This window comes from Bombina bombina, chromosome 3 (genome assembly GCF_027579735.1).
Source record: "Bombina bombina isolate aBomBom1 chromosome 3, aBomBom1.pri, whole genome shotgun sequence".
NCBI classification, from domain to species: Eukaryota; Metazoa; Chordata; class Amphibia; order Anura; family Bombinatoridae; genus Bombina; species Bombina bombina.
The window spans coordinates 258,150,683-258,164,608 of NC_069501.1; the positions used below are offsets into that span (position 1 = coordinate 258,150,683).

General features: G+C 36.0%; 1 protein-coding gene across 1 annotated transcript in view; it reads left to right on the forward strand.

Annotated features, from left to right (window-relative positions):
* SGSM2 (small G protein signaling modulator 2) overlaps positions 1-13,926 on the forward strand; it is a 534,608-nt gene that overhangs the window by 403,611 nt on the left and 117,071 nt on the right. The window contains exons 9-11 of the mRNA XM_053705239.1: positions 2,735-2,802; positions 3,157-3,320; positions 10,338-10,470. Coding sequence (XP_053561214.1) covers positions 2,735-2,802; positions 3,157-3,320; positions 10,338-10,470 — 365 coding nt within the window. The remainder of the gene's footprint in view (positions 1-2,734; positions 2,803-3,156; positions 3,321-10,337; positions 10,471-13,926) is intronic.

Below are 13,926 nucleotides of genomic sequence, written 5' to 3' on the forward strand. Positions count from 1 at the left end.
GGAAGGACCTTGGTTTAGGGGTTAATATGTAGTTTATGGGTGTTAGTGTAATTTGTAACACTTTAGTTATGAGTTTTATGCTACAGCTTTGTAGCGTAAAACTCATAACTACTGACTTTCAGGTGGCGGTACAGATCTTGTAGTTATAGGATGTACCGCTCACTTTTTGGCCGGACAGGCAAACACGTAATACCGGCACTGTTGAAGTCCCATTGAAAAAGGACTTTTTGAAAGGTGCTGTAGTTACGTTGCTTGGCGACCAAAAAGGTGTGCGGTACAGCTATACCTACAAGACTCATAATAGCTGCGGTAGTGAAAAAGGAGCGTTCTGAGCCATAACGCAAAACTCGTAATCTAGCTGATAGTTTCTAACATTACTGCCATATAGTGCTTAAAACCTGTACACACTCTATAATACACTATACTAAGCAGTGAGCATTATTAAGTAGCTGGGTGGGGGTAGATTAGTATTTTGCAATATTATGAAATTTGTTTTTATAAATTTTGCTTAAGCTATCCAAAGCACATATTAATTGCATACTTTAACATAAATTGTGGCACAAATTATCATTAAATCAAATCTTTAAAAATGAAATAGCTTATTCTAGCCTAATATTGGCTTAAATTTTAGCCAGATGGACAGTAAAATGACCCGTGTGGTGTGGTCATGAAATAGGTTCAGCTTTACATACACAGGCACCCATACAAACATACACACACATTCTCACACAATGGCATAGATTCAGTAAAGTTTCTGAAAATATCTTTCCACAACATCATATCTACAAAATTGCGCTATGCATAAATATTTGTACAAATTGCTCATAATAATCCACAAGTGACATGTCACCTTCCCTCCTGTGAAAAATACCAGTATCACAAAAACACATTCAAAGCTTTACAGAAAAAATGAATTAAAACAAATCTCCCTATATTAAAGAGTCCACTCTAAGTTGTCCACAAAAAAATTGTGAAAACAGTTCAAGAGAAATGAAAGAAAAAGAAAAACGCGACAGCTTTAAAATATTAGGACACAATCATAAGATGAGATTCTTCCCAATGTAAGTGAAAAATCTCTACAGCACCTCTCGAATGCCCATAACCATTTAATAAATTATCTAAAGTATCACTTGTTTAAAATGAACCATTCAATACATAAAAAGAGACATTTGCGTATTCCCATTGCTTTATAGGTACAACGCTAATATTGGTAATGTAGGTTAAATGTAAATATTAAAATGAAGAACCCTTTATGGTGGAGCAACTCATGAGTTTTAAGGAATCCATTTTAAATAATATAATTAATTTAAATAAATAGTTTCTGAGGATTGTAAATGAATTAATGCATTTTATGGAGGATTTAAATGGCCATTTTATTTTTTAATACCTTCCCAGACAGTGATGCTTGGGAACATAACATAGAGAACAAGTTGGGTACTTGTTGCTTCTCTTCTGTGTAAAGGGTGTTGGCATTAAAAACACATCATTTTTTTATATCCTCTCTTATTGTTTTTATCTGATTAACTCATTTTTTTAATGTTTTAACTCCATGAAAATTTTAAGAAAACCATTATGTTAACCCCACACTGTAATTGATTTGCCTATTTCATTAACATGGTGTGCAACATTTTTTTACTGTACTGGAATCATCGAGATTTTATTAAAAAAAAACCAAAAAAAAAAAACATTATCCTCTTAATAATTTATTTCAAATTACTTTTAAATCTGTATCTCAGGTAACAACAATCATCCTATTTTGTATTCATGAAGGATAAAGGCTTTTTCACACATTTTAACCAATCATGTGTAAGGCTTGTGCACATGCCTGTACCCATGCATATGTGCAGTGACTACTGAGATATTGGGCTCTATTTATCAAGCTGTGTATGCAGTTTAGGAGGACCTTTGCCGATAGTTAACAAGTAGCGGTCATCAGACCACTTCTTCCGAACCTTTATACCAGCTGTTAGCTGGTGGATTAAATTCACCCTGGACACGTTTGCTCTGGGAGATTGACAACCCCTACAATGGGCTAGCATAAGCAGTGATGGCACTGTACAAGCAGATGCTTGTGCAATGATAAATGCAGGCAGTGTAATATTTTTATTAAAGTGAATGGAAGATTTATTTTGTAGATATACTATAGAAGATTGCAATCTAAACTTAAAAAAAAAAATAGGTTTCATGTTCCATTAATATTACTTAGATATGAAAATGGTAGCATTTTGCCTTCTAATTATACATTACTTATGCATTTCATGAGACACTGTGAGTTATGTGATATAATTTAGTTTCAAGTTCATAAAACACTGCGTTATTGGTGCATATATCATCTTATGGCCATGCAGCTGAAGTACGATCAATAAAGTTTTCATTATGTAGTAAAAAGCCTGCATGTGCGGGAGATGCTACAGCATAGGATGTGTCCAGAAATGGATTTTTTTTCTCCCTTGTAAAAAGCCTAGTACAGCATACATAATGGATTATTAATAGTCAGTTTCTGCATTTATGAATGTAAGAGTTTGCATAGACCTCCAGATGAAGTTGTGGTAATAAATACTTTATAGAAGTCTAGAATATGTATGAGGCTATACTGAAGATCACTTGTTTAAATAGAAAGATCCAATGGGTTGTCCTTAATCTATGTTTTCTATAGTTGTTCTGAACCTTGATAATTCTGAAATACATTATTGAATTATGAAAAGTTAACTGTTCTATTTGTTTCCTCTTCTAGTATATTCTGGGATTATGCACTGATTATGCCAATAAGTCAGATCGTCTGTATTCACTGTCACCAGCAGCGTGAGTATAAACGCTATACAATACATGACTTTTAACAGCTGTATGTTAACAATCTCTATTCCTAGTACAGAAAGAGCTAAAATCTAAAACTGACTAATGATGACAAAACCAGTTCTATTTAATGTGTCTCCATTAGTAGAAAACAATAGGAACCCCTATAGTGCAGATCTATAATCATTTCACTTTCATGTTGATATATACATTGTTGCACTCTAGATTTATATACTTTTCTAGGCTGTATATTTTTTATATGTTATCTCCTTGGGCACAAAGCCAATTGCCTTTTTTCATAGTTTTATATCTCCCATATATGCTGCACATTCTTGCTTAGGATTAGCTTTGTTTTTCACGCAGCAGAAAGCAGAGGGATCCTTGTGCTGGTGAGTCAGGATGGTATACAGAGGCCTCCGCTCCACTTTCCACCTGGCGGTCATCTTCTTGCATTTCTATCCTGCCTTGAAAATGGACTTCTGCCGAAGGGGCAGTTAGAACCTCCACTGTGGTCCCAACGTGGGAAGGTAGGAATGAAGAGAGATCTGGAGACTATGCATCCAAAACTGCTGTTTACTCTCACAACACTAAAACTTGATCATATATTTATTCCCAGGCTGATTTGATAAGACAACTAATTTTCATAGAAGCATACACGGGCACTATTGGTTAAGAGGCCATTAAAGTCAAGCTTCAACTTCAACAATTCAGGCAGAGCATTCAATTTTAAACCGCTTTCCATTCACTTTTATTTTCAAATTTGCTTTGTTCTCTTACGGCTAGATTTAGAGTTTTGTCGGTAACGACCCGCGTAGCTAACGCTGGCTTTTTTCTGGCCGCACCTTTAAAATAACTCTGGTATTGAGAGTCCACAGAATGGCTGCGTTAGGCTCCAAAAAAGGAGCGTACAGCATATTTAACGCCACTGCAACTCTCGATACCAGAGTTGCTTACGGAAGCGGCCAGCTTCAAAAATGTGCTCGTGCACGATTCCCCCATAGGAAACAATGGGGCTGTTTGAGCTGAAAAAAAACCTAACACCTGCAAAAAAGCCGCGTTCAGCTCCTAACGCAGCCCCATTGTTTGCTATGGGGAAACACTTCCTACGTCTGCACCTAACACTCTAACATGTACCCCGAGTCTAAACACCCCTAACCTTACACTTATTAACCCCTATTCTGCCGCCCCCGCTATCGCTGACCCCTGTATATTATTTTTAACCCCTAATCTGCCGCTCCGTAAACCGCCGCTACTTACATTATCCCTATGTACCCCTAATCTGCTGCCCCTAACACCGCCGACCCCTATATTATATTTATTAACCCTTAATCTGCCCCCCACAACGTCGCCTCCACCTGCCTACACTTATTAACCCCTAATCTGCCGAGCGGACCGCACCGCTATTATTATAAAGTTATTAACCACTAATCCGCCTCACTAACCCTATAATAAATAGTATTAACCCCTAATCTGCCCTCCCTAACATCGCCGACACTTAACTTCAATTATTAACCCCTAATCTGCCGACTTGAGCTCACCGCTATTCTAATAAATGTATTAACCCCTAAAGCTAAGTCTAACCCTAACACCCCCCTAAATTAAATATAATTTTAATCTAACGAAATTAATTAACTCTTCTTAAATAAATTATTCCTATTTAAAGCTAAATACTTACCTGTAAAATAAATCCTAATATAGCTACAATATAAATTATAATTATATTATAGCTATTTTAGGATTAATATTTATTTTACAGGTAACTTTGTATTTATTTTAACCAGGTACAATAGCTATTAAATAGTTAAGAACTATTTAATAGCTAAAATAGTTAAAATAATTACAAATTTACCTGTAAAATAAATCCTAACCTAAGTTACAATTAAACCTAACACTACACTATCAATAAATAAATTAAATAAAATACCTATAATTATTTACAATTAAACCTAACACTACACTATCAATAAATAAATTAAATACAATTCCTACAAATAAATACAATGAAATAAACTAACTAAAGTACAAAAAATTAAAAAAAACTAAGTTACAAAAAATAAAAAAATATTTACAAACATTAGAAAAATATTACAACAATTTTAAACTAATTACACCTACTCTAAGCCCCCTAATAAAATAACAAAGCCCCCCAAAATAAAAAAATGCCCTACCCTATTCTAAATTACTAAAGTTCAAAGCTCTTTTACCTTACCAGCCCTGAACAGGGCCCTTTGCGGGGCATGCCCCAAGAAGTTCAGCTCTTTTGCCTGTAAAAAAAAACATACAATATCCCCCCCAACATTACAACACACATACCCCTAATCTAACCCAAACCCCCCTTAAATAAACCTAACACTAAGCCCCTAAAGATCTTCCTACCTTATCTTCACCATACCAGGTTCACCGATCGATCCAGAAGAGCTCCTCCAATGTCCTGATCCAAGCCCAAGCGGGGGGCTGAAGAGGTCCATGATCCGGCTGAAGTCATCATCCAAGCGGGAGCTGAAGAGGTCCATGATCCGGCCGAAGTCTTCATCCAAGCGGGAGCTGAAGAGGTCCATGATCCGGATGAAGTCTTCTATCAACGGCATCTTCAATCTTCTTTCTTCGGGAGCCATCATCTTCCATCCGACGCGGAACATCCTCTTCTCCCGACGTCTACTCGCCGAATGACGGTTCCTTTAAATGACGTCATCCAAGATGGCGTCCCTCGAATTCCGTTTGGCTGATAGGATTCTATCAGCCAATCGGAATTAAGGTAGGAATATTCTGATTGGCTGATGGAATCAGCCAATCAGAATCAAGTTCAATCCGATTGGCTGATCCAATCAGCCAATCAGAATATTCCTACCTTAAAGGAACCGTCATTCGGCGAGTAGGCGTTGGGAGAAGAGGATGTTCCGCGTCGGATGGAAGATGATGGCTCCCGAAGAAAGAAGATTGAAGATGCCGTTGATAGAAGACTTCATCCGGATCATGGACCTCTTCAGCTCCCGCTTGGATGAAGACTTCAGACGGATCATGGACCTTTTCAGCTCCCGCTTGGATGATGACTTCAGCTGGATTATGGACCTCTTCAGCCCCCCGCTTGGGCTTGGATCAGGACATCGGAGGAGCTCTTCTGGATCGATCGGTGAACCTGGTATGGTGAAGATAAGGTAGGAAGATCTTCAGGGGCTTAGTGTTAGGTTTATTTAAGGGGGGTTTGGGTTAGATTAGGGGTATGTGTGTTGTAATGTTGGGGGGGATATTGTATGTTTTTTTTTACAGGCAAAAGAGCTGAACTTCTTGGGGCATGCCCCGCAAAGGGCCCTGTTCAGGGCTGGTAAGGTAAAAGAGCTTTGAACTTTAGTAATTTAGAATAGGGTAGGGCATTTTTTTATTTTGGGGGGCTTTGTTATTTTATTAGGGGGCTTAGAGTAGGTTTAATTAGTTTAAAATTGTTGTAATATTTTTCTAATGTTTGTAAATATTTTTTTATTTTTTGTAACTTAGTTCTTTTTTATTTTTTGTACTTGTAGTTAGTTTATTTCATTGTATTTATTTGTAGGAATTGTATTTAATTTATTTATTGATAGTGTAGTGTTAGGTTTAATTGTAGATAATTATAGGTATTTTATTTAATTTATTTATTGATAGTGTAGTGTTAGGTTTAATTGTAACTTAGGTTAGGATTTATTTTACAGGTAAATTTGTAATTAGTTTAACTATTTTAGCTATTAAATAGTTCTTAACTATTTAATAGCTATTGTACCTGGTTAAAATAAATACAAAGTTACCTGTAAAATAAATATTAATCCTAAAATAGCTATAATATAATTATAATTTATATTGTAGCTATATTAGGATTTATTTTACAGGTAAGTAGCTTTAAATAGGAATAATTTATTTAAGAAGAGTTAATTAATTTCGTTAGATTAAAATTATATTTAATTTAGGAGGGTGTTAGTGTTAGGGTTAGACTTAGCTTTAGGGGTTAATACATTTATTAGAATAGCGGTGAGCTCCAGTCGGCAGATTAGGGGTTAATAATTGAAGTTAGGTGTCGGCGATGTTAGGGAGGGCAGATTAGGGGTTAATACTATTTATTATAGGGTTATTGAGGCGGATTAGGGGTTAATAACTTTATTATAGTAGCGGTGCGGTCCGCTCGGCAGATTAGGGGTTAATAAGTGTAGGCAGGTGGAGGCGACGTTGAGGGGGGCAGATTAGGGGTTAATAAATATAATATAGGGGTCGGCGGTGTTAGGGGCAGCAGATTAGGGGTACATAAGTATAACGTAGGTGGCGGTCGGCAGATTAGGGGTTAAAAAATGTAATCGAGTGGCGGCGATGTGGGGGGGGGGCTCGGTTTAGGGGTACATAGGTAGTTTATGGGTGTTAGTGTACTTTAGAGTACAGTAGTTAAGAGCTTTATGAACCGGCGTTAGCCCAGAAAGCTCTTAACTACTGACTTTTTTCTGCGGCTGGAGTTTTGTTGTTAGAATTCTAACGCTCACTTCAGCCACGACTCTAAATACCGGAGTTAGAAAGATCCCATTGAAAAGATAGGATACGCAATTGACGTAAGGGGATCTGCGGTATGGAAAAGTCGCGGCTGAAAAGTGAGTGTTAGACACTTTTTTGAATGACTCCAAATACCGGCGGTAGCCTAAAACCAGCGTTAGGAGCCTCTAACGCTGGTTTTCACGGCTAACACCAAACTCCAAATCTAGGCCTTAGTATCTGTTTGTTGAAGAGTAGGCTCAGGAGCAGCAATGCACTACTGTTAGCTGCGAGCTGAACACATCTGGTGAACCAATGGCAAGATATAAACGTGCAGCCACCAATCACTAGCTAGCGTCCAGCAGTGTGTATGCTCTGCAACAAAGGATACCAAGTGAACAAAGCAAATTTGATAGTAGAAATAAATTGTAAAGTTGTTTACATTTGCATGTTCTACCTGAATCGTTAACGTTTCCTTTTGACTTAACTGTCCCTTTATTCGTCACATGACTATTGCATTATTGCTTTTTAAAATATAAATGAAACCTGCTGAAATATTACTTGCACATCTTACATTGCTTTGAGATTTTATCCCATATGTAACAGATCAGTTTTGGACACTTATTTTCACCATTAGAACATTTGTTTGTAAACTAAGTAGGGAAGAAAATGATTCTTGCTAGGCTGAAAGTGAAATACTGTTATGGCCAGGGCCAGTGCTAGGCTTTTTGGCTACACAAGCAGACACATTTTGATGCCCCTTCCTCTCCAAAAGTAACTATATATCCTCCCATTACTGCTTCTTACCAAATGGGATGTCATGTAATGATAGCAAAAGTAGATTTATATTATCACATCAAATTCTTGACTATGAATATAATGTATTATAACTATAATAGCTATAGGGGTTAATTTCTGAAGGACATAACATTCCAAAGTGGTGGTTTAGCACAATATAGCAAATCAGTGGTGGCTCTGCTTAATCAAACAGTGGTGACGATATATAAAACACACAAACCTGGAGGCAGAATGACCTCTTTTCTTTTTCACAACTATACTGAAACGAGCACGTCTAACAGGAAAATGTATCAAGCTGCAGAGAATCTGTCCATCTGCAATTGCCACTTGGCAAAATTTAAGACAGCAGAAGAGCTCTGGTGTTCAATACTGTCCCCTGCTCTTGGGCAACCGATTGCGTGCCTGTCAATCATTCTCACTTTTCAAGTTCTCAGAAGTTACAAATGAATCTTGATACATTTCCACATACCGTAAGTATATATTTTCCCAGCACTACAATAGATCACATTAACTTGCAATGGAGTACTGGCAATTGTTGGCCAGGGGACTAGTACAATTCACACTTATTTTGGAAAAGTCTCACTGTATGGTGATGATAATGACATTTAGGGCTGCAACAACTAATCGGTAAGTTTGATCATAAAAATAGTTGTCAGCAAATCTCATTATCAATTAGGTGGTCAGTGATTAGTTGGTCAGTTGCACAGCACCAGCTGCTTTAATCTGATGATCTACTGCAACTAAGATTGTGCAAAAAAAATTGAATTTATTTATTTTTTTAATCTTTTTTCTATCCGATTAATCGGACATTAATCATCCGATTAATTGGATAGAAAAAAAAAAAAATGTTTGCACAATACCATGTGCAGGAGTTCATCGGATTGAAGCAGCTGGTGGTGTGCAATTAACCAACTAATCGCTGACCACCTAATTGATAATGAGATTCTTTGACAACTATTTTTATGATCAATCTTACCAATTAGTTGTTGCAGCCCTAATGACATTTATACATTAAGAAAAACAACAATCTGCACTATATTATAATACAGAGTACCTATACACAGATAGCATGTATTCTGTACTGTATAATGATGATAGGTTCCTATACATCTTACAGGATATGAAAAGTTGCAGGATTGTCAGGGTTCCTATAAGCGCCTATCAGCCCTAGCTATACCCATAGGCTGTGGGTGTAGGCGAGTACCACTGCTGTCACCGGCTACATTAACTCTTATAAATGCTGCTAAAGTTTGAAGACAGTGCAGGGGCTGTAGAATGAGATATTTCAGCCAGATGCTTCCAGCTGTTCTGGCTGACTTGTACTCTCTGCCTCTCTTACTATTCTAGCCATTATGCCACTATATAGCCTAAATTAAGCAGCAAAAAAAATAAATACATATAAACATTTTAAAAAAGTATGTCATGCACTAAATTTGCCTCCCACCCCTGAAGTGGCACCTATTGTAGCTCTGGCCCTGTGGCAATGTGCTAACTCGGTAAATTTGCACCACAAGAAGGTAATTAGAAGTCATGTGAAAAAGAGCAGCCACTCTTAGATAGTTTGATCATTTTCACCATTCTAAAGCATTTGTAAAATATTTTTAGCCCTGCCTTCCATCTTACCTATGCCCACACAGGACATAATAACGTTGTATAGGTTTCATAATACAGTTTTTATTTCCTAATTTAAAAAACAACAACATTGTTCATCAACTATTTATTACCTCCTTAGTTGAAAGAATTTTCATTATCACCTTCCTTATATTCTGAGAAAGAAAGAGGTACTAATGGCACTACTTAAAATGAGAGTGAGGTTGTATTTTATTCTATTCTCTATGCCAGGAGGTTATATATTTTCCCTCAACAGACATGTAATTTGTATCTCTTATAAGAGTTGTATCCTCTCTTTTACTCCAAAAACTAATTGTACATCTATATGTTTTTGTTTATGTGTTGTATCCCTCATACATATATTATAGTGCTACCAAATTCTGTAGAGCTGGGTATGTAAGTAGGGCTATACAATGACAATGATTTGTGGTAACAATAATACAGATACATAAAAGAGGGTAAACAAAACAAATTAATATGTCACACCTTCTACTTCAATCTATTTCATCTCTAGCAATCTTGAGTCTGCAAGACAAACTCTTCAAGTAAACCTGGTTAAAATTAACTATTGGATACATTCTATATGTATTTGTAATTGAAAGCTGCTTTCCCATTTAGATTGTCACAACATTGTGCTCTATTTTTTATGTTAGGGGAAAGTATTTCCAAAACTCAGAAAAAAAAATAGTTCCAACAAATCAGTTGATATGGATGACAACGCTGTAGAAGAGATAAGCACTGATTACGTCTTCAGAATCATCTATGCAGGACACAGGCATGATAATCGTAAGTGACCATATCATTATGGCTTTTAAATGAACACCACATGTGGATTAGCTGAATGTTATGTACTTTTATTGAAAAAACAGCATTCATCAATTTTTAAAAAAGGAAGCAGTAGTCATTCGAAATTTCACCGGAATATGTTGGCCTAATATTGAGAAATAGTGATCCTCCAAAAAAGGAAAATGTTTGCTCATAAGACAGTGACACAGTAAATGCATGTGAAGTTTGTGTAGCTAGATAGATAGATAGATAGATAGATAAATGGTTTGCACTTTATTTTGTTAGGGTGTCTCTTAGTTTACTCTTCAATTTATTGTGTGTTTTTTTATCTAACTACATATACATATATGTTCATAATCTCATGTTTGTGTACATATAGTTATTGGTTATGTCTATGTATACATTTTCACACACTTGTGTGTTCTTTATGGGTTAAACTGAGACTGGTGCTGTGTATATTTATGATACTTCCCTAAATTGACAGTATAGACACTGACACTAGTATACACTCTTTAGCACTCCCCCTAATTAAATGGTAATCAAATAGGTAGAATTTATGTCGAAAAAAACTTGAGTTACTGGTAAGATCACTGGAAGGCACTAAGGAGTGCTAATAAAACTTAATTTTTATTACTAGATAATTCTTACATTAAAATGGGTTTAAAATAAAAGGGGTTATCCTATCAGAGTAATGAAATGTACTTTTAGAGGATAAATCTTTATATGTCGTACATATTGTTTAGTGGTGATTTTATTCTAAGTGCGTTATAAGCAGCTATAGATTATTATAGGTACATTATTTCTTGCTCCAATAGAGATTTCAGTTTGAGTGCAAATTATGCAGCCTTTTTTAAAATATTTTTTTAAAATATATAGCCAATTGCGTGTCAGTCAGATTCTGTAGCCTGTATTGTTCTGCCAAGCATTGCGTAATTACTGCCTGTTTTAGAACTGAAAACTTTGGAGTCAACTGATTTTTCCAGGTTCTAAGGATAAGGTTACGTGCCAGGAAGATTACTGTATTAATTAATGGAAAAATATTGTATATACCTTGGAATTTAGCTAGTTAGGAAGCATCCTGCGCTTCAATAGTAAAATCCAATGCCAATATTGAATTAATCCAATGATTCATTTCCCCCCCCCCAAATTGGGCAATTTTAGGGTACTTCCAGAAACAGTGATATCTGCCAGAATAGCTCTACATCTTGAAAACCAAATATTAACTTTGTACCATCTGGTTAAGGCATTTGGTGTTAAATAGGCCATGTAAATCAATTTTTAAATGTGATTCCCGCCAGGACGTCAAAACCCAAGCCTTATCTATTAATCTAAGGCTGTCCACTATCTCCTGTAAGGTGATATTTGGAAAGAACCTTACCCATTTTTTTTAAGATGTTCCAATGCGTTGGCCGAGGTAGCACAATTCAAAATAGAGTAAATCCCATTACGATATATATTTATTCTACTATGGAGTTAGCCCAGCGACCAGTCTAACCCATATTCCTGTTTTAGTCCTATAAAAAATGTCACAGCTGTAGATAAGCAAAAAAATCTCTCTTCCCTGGCCTAGTCCATTCTTAATACAGAGGGTAGAAAAGGAATCAAGCGTTAAGTCTGCTCTGGCTATTTGTTTAACCCAAATTAAACCCTTCCTCTGCCAATGTCGAAACACTATATTTGAAGTACCAGGCATAAAATTAGGTTTTCCTATTATAGGAAGAAATTCTGACACAAATGGGTTTCATTTAGACTCCCAGCAGGACTTCTGCCATGCTATCGTTATGTTTTTAATAGTTATTAGATTACAAATGATCGATGGGAGAGCGTTCAAATGATAGTGTAATATAGGGCTCAGTTGAAATGGCGCAATTAGATTTAATTCGTATTCAACAGCATAATCTGTTCCTTCTCAGTAATCCAATCTATCGCCACTTTGGCTAGTGCCGCTAGATTGTACTGCTTAATATTAGGTAGCGCAAGACCTGCAGCTGTTCTAGGGTTCATAAGACACTCCAGGGCAATTCTGGGTTTAGCTCCTTTCCAAATAAACCTTGTACACGCTTTGTTAAACCTTTTGATATCTGCTTTAACTAGAAATACGGGAATATTTTGTATTAGATATAACAGCTTTGGGAAAATTAATGTTTTAACTAACATGACATGTGCAGACAGTGAAAATGGTAGGTTGATCCATTCCTCCAGTTTATTTATACATATGTTAAAGCACTTAGGAAAATTTAACTTATACCACTCCTGCGGATTTGCGCTTAAACTAATACCCAAATAGTTAATAATTGGGGACTAAATAAAAAGATGCCTAATATTACTATCTTTAGATTTACTGTATATAGCCATAAAGGTTCAGACTTTGTCGCGTTAATCCTATACTCCGAAATACTACCAAACAGGTTAATATCAGCTATAGTTGAAAAAAAGAGAGGCCAGTGCCGCATCCACTAGATTCCTAGCCTCCGAGTATTTACATTTATTCCAAAGAAAATCTAACGTCAGCATTACTTTTCACATGTTTTTAACAGGATTCCTGCCTGCCATAAAGCCTGTTTGGTCCTCATGGATTATAAAGCCTAAATACCCTTTCAACCTTTTTGCTATGATCGCAGTTAACAATTTGTAATCGTAATTCAGGAGAGAAATTGATCTATATGAGGAGGGCAATTCTGGATCTTTATTTTTTTAGGAATCAAAGTAATATTTGAGGACCGCAAAGTAAGATGAGAATCTGGTATTATCCGAGAAGTATTGATTAAATAGTTTATGCAATACAGGGGAGATCTGTTCCTGTAATATTCTATAAAATTCTAACGGGAGTAAATCTGGGCCTGCTGCTTTATTTAACTTTGCGGTCTTAATACCATCCGAAATCTGCTGTAAGGAAATAGGTTTATTTAGGTCTGCCATAATTTCTTGCAAAAGTTTTTTTTTTTTAATATACCTCATCAGCTTTATATAGATCTTGAAAGAAACCATTAAATAATTGTTCTATGTCAATGCTTTCTGTATATCTGTTCTTACCATTTCTAATAGCGGTAATGGTATTTCTAGATGTTGGTTTGGTGATCCTAGCAAGAAATTTTTCAGATCTGCCTTTGTAACTCCCATATATAGCCCTCTGTTTAAGGTCCTCCACAGCCATTTTTTGCTTGATTATGACATCTCTTTGAGATTTAGCATTATCATATTTCCCCATAGCGCTTTACTTGGGTTGGAGATATATGCATTATATGCGTTTTTAACTTGATTAGAGAATTGTAATTCTCCTTACTTAGCTTTTTTTTTTTGAGGTTACATAGGTAGGATTTAATTTCCCCCCGCATCACCGCTTTAGCTGCCTCCCAGAAGATTTCTGTTTTCTCTATATATGACAAATTAAAGTTATAATAATTACGCCATCTTTCTCTTAGCCAGTTTTGAAAATTAGTATCATTATTTAAATTT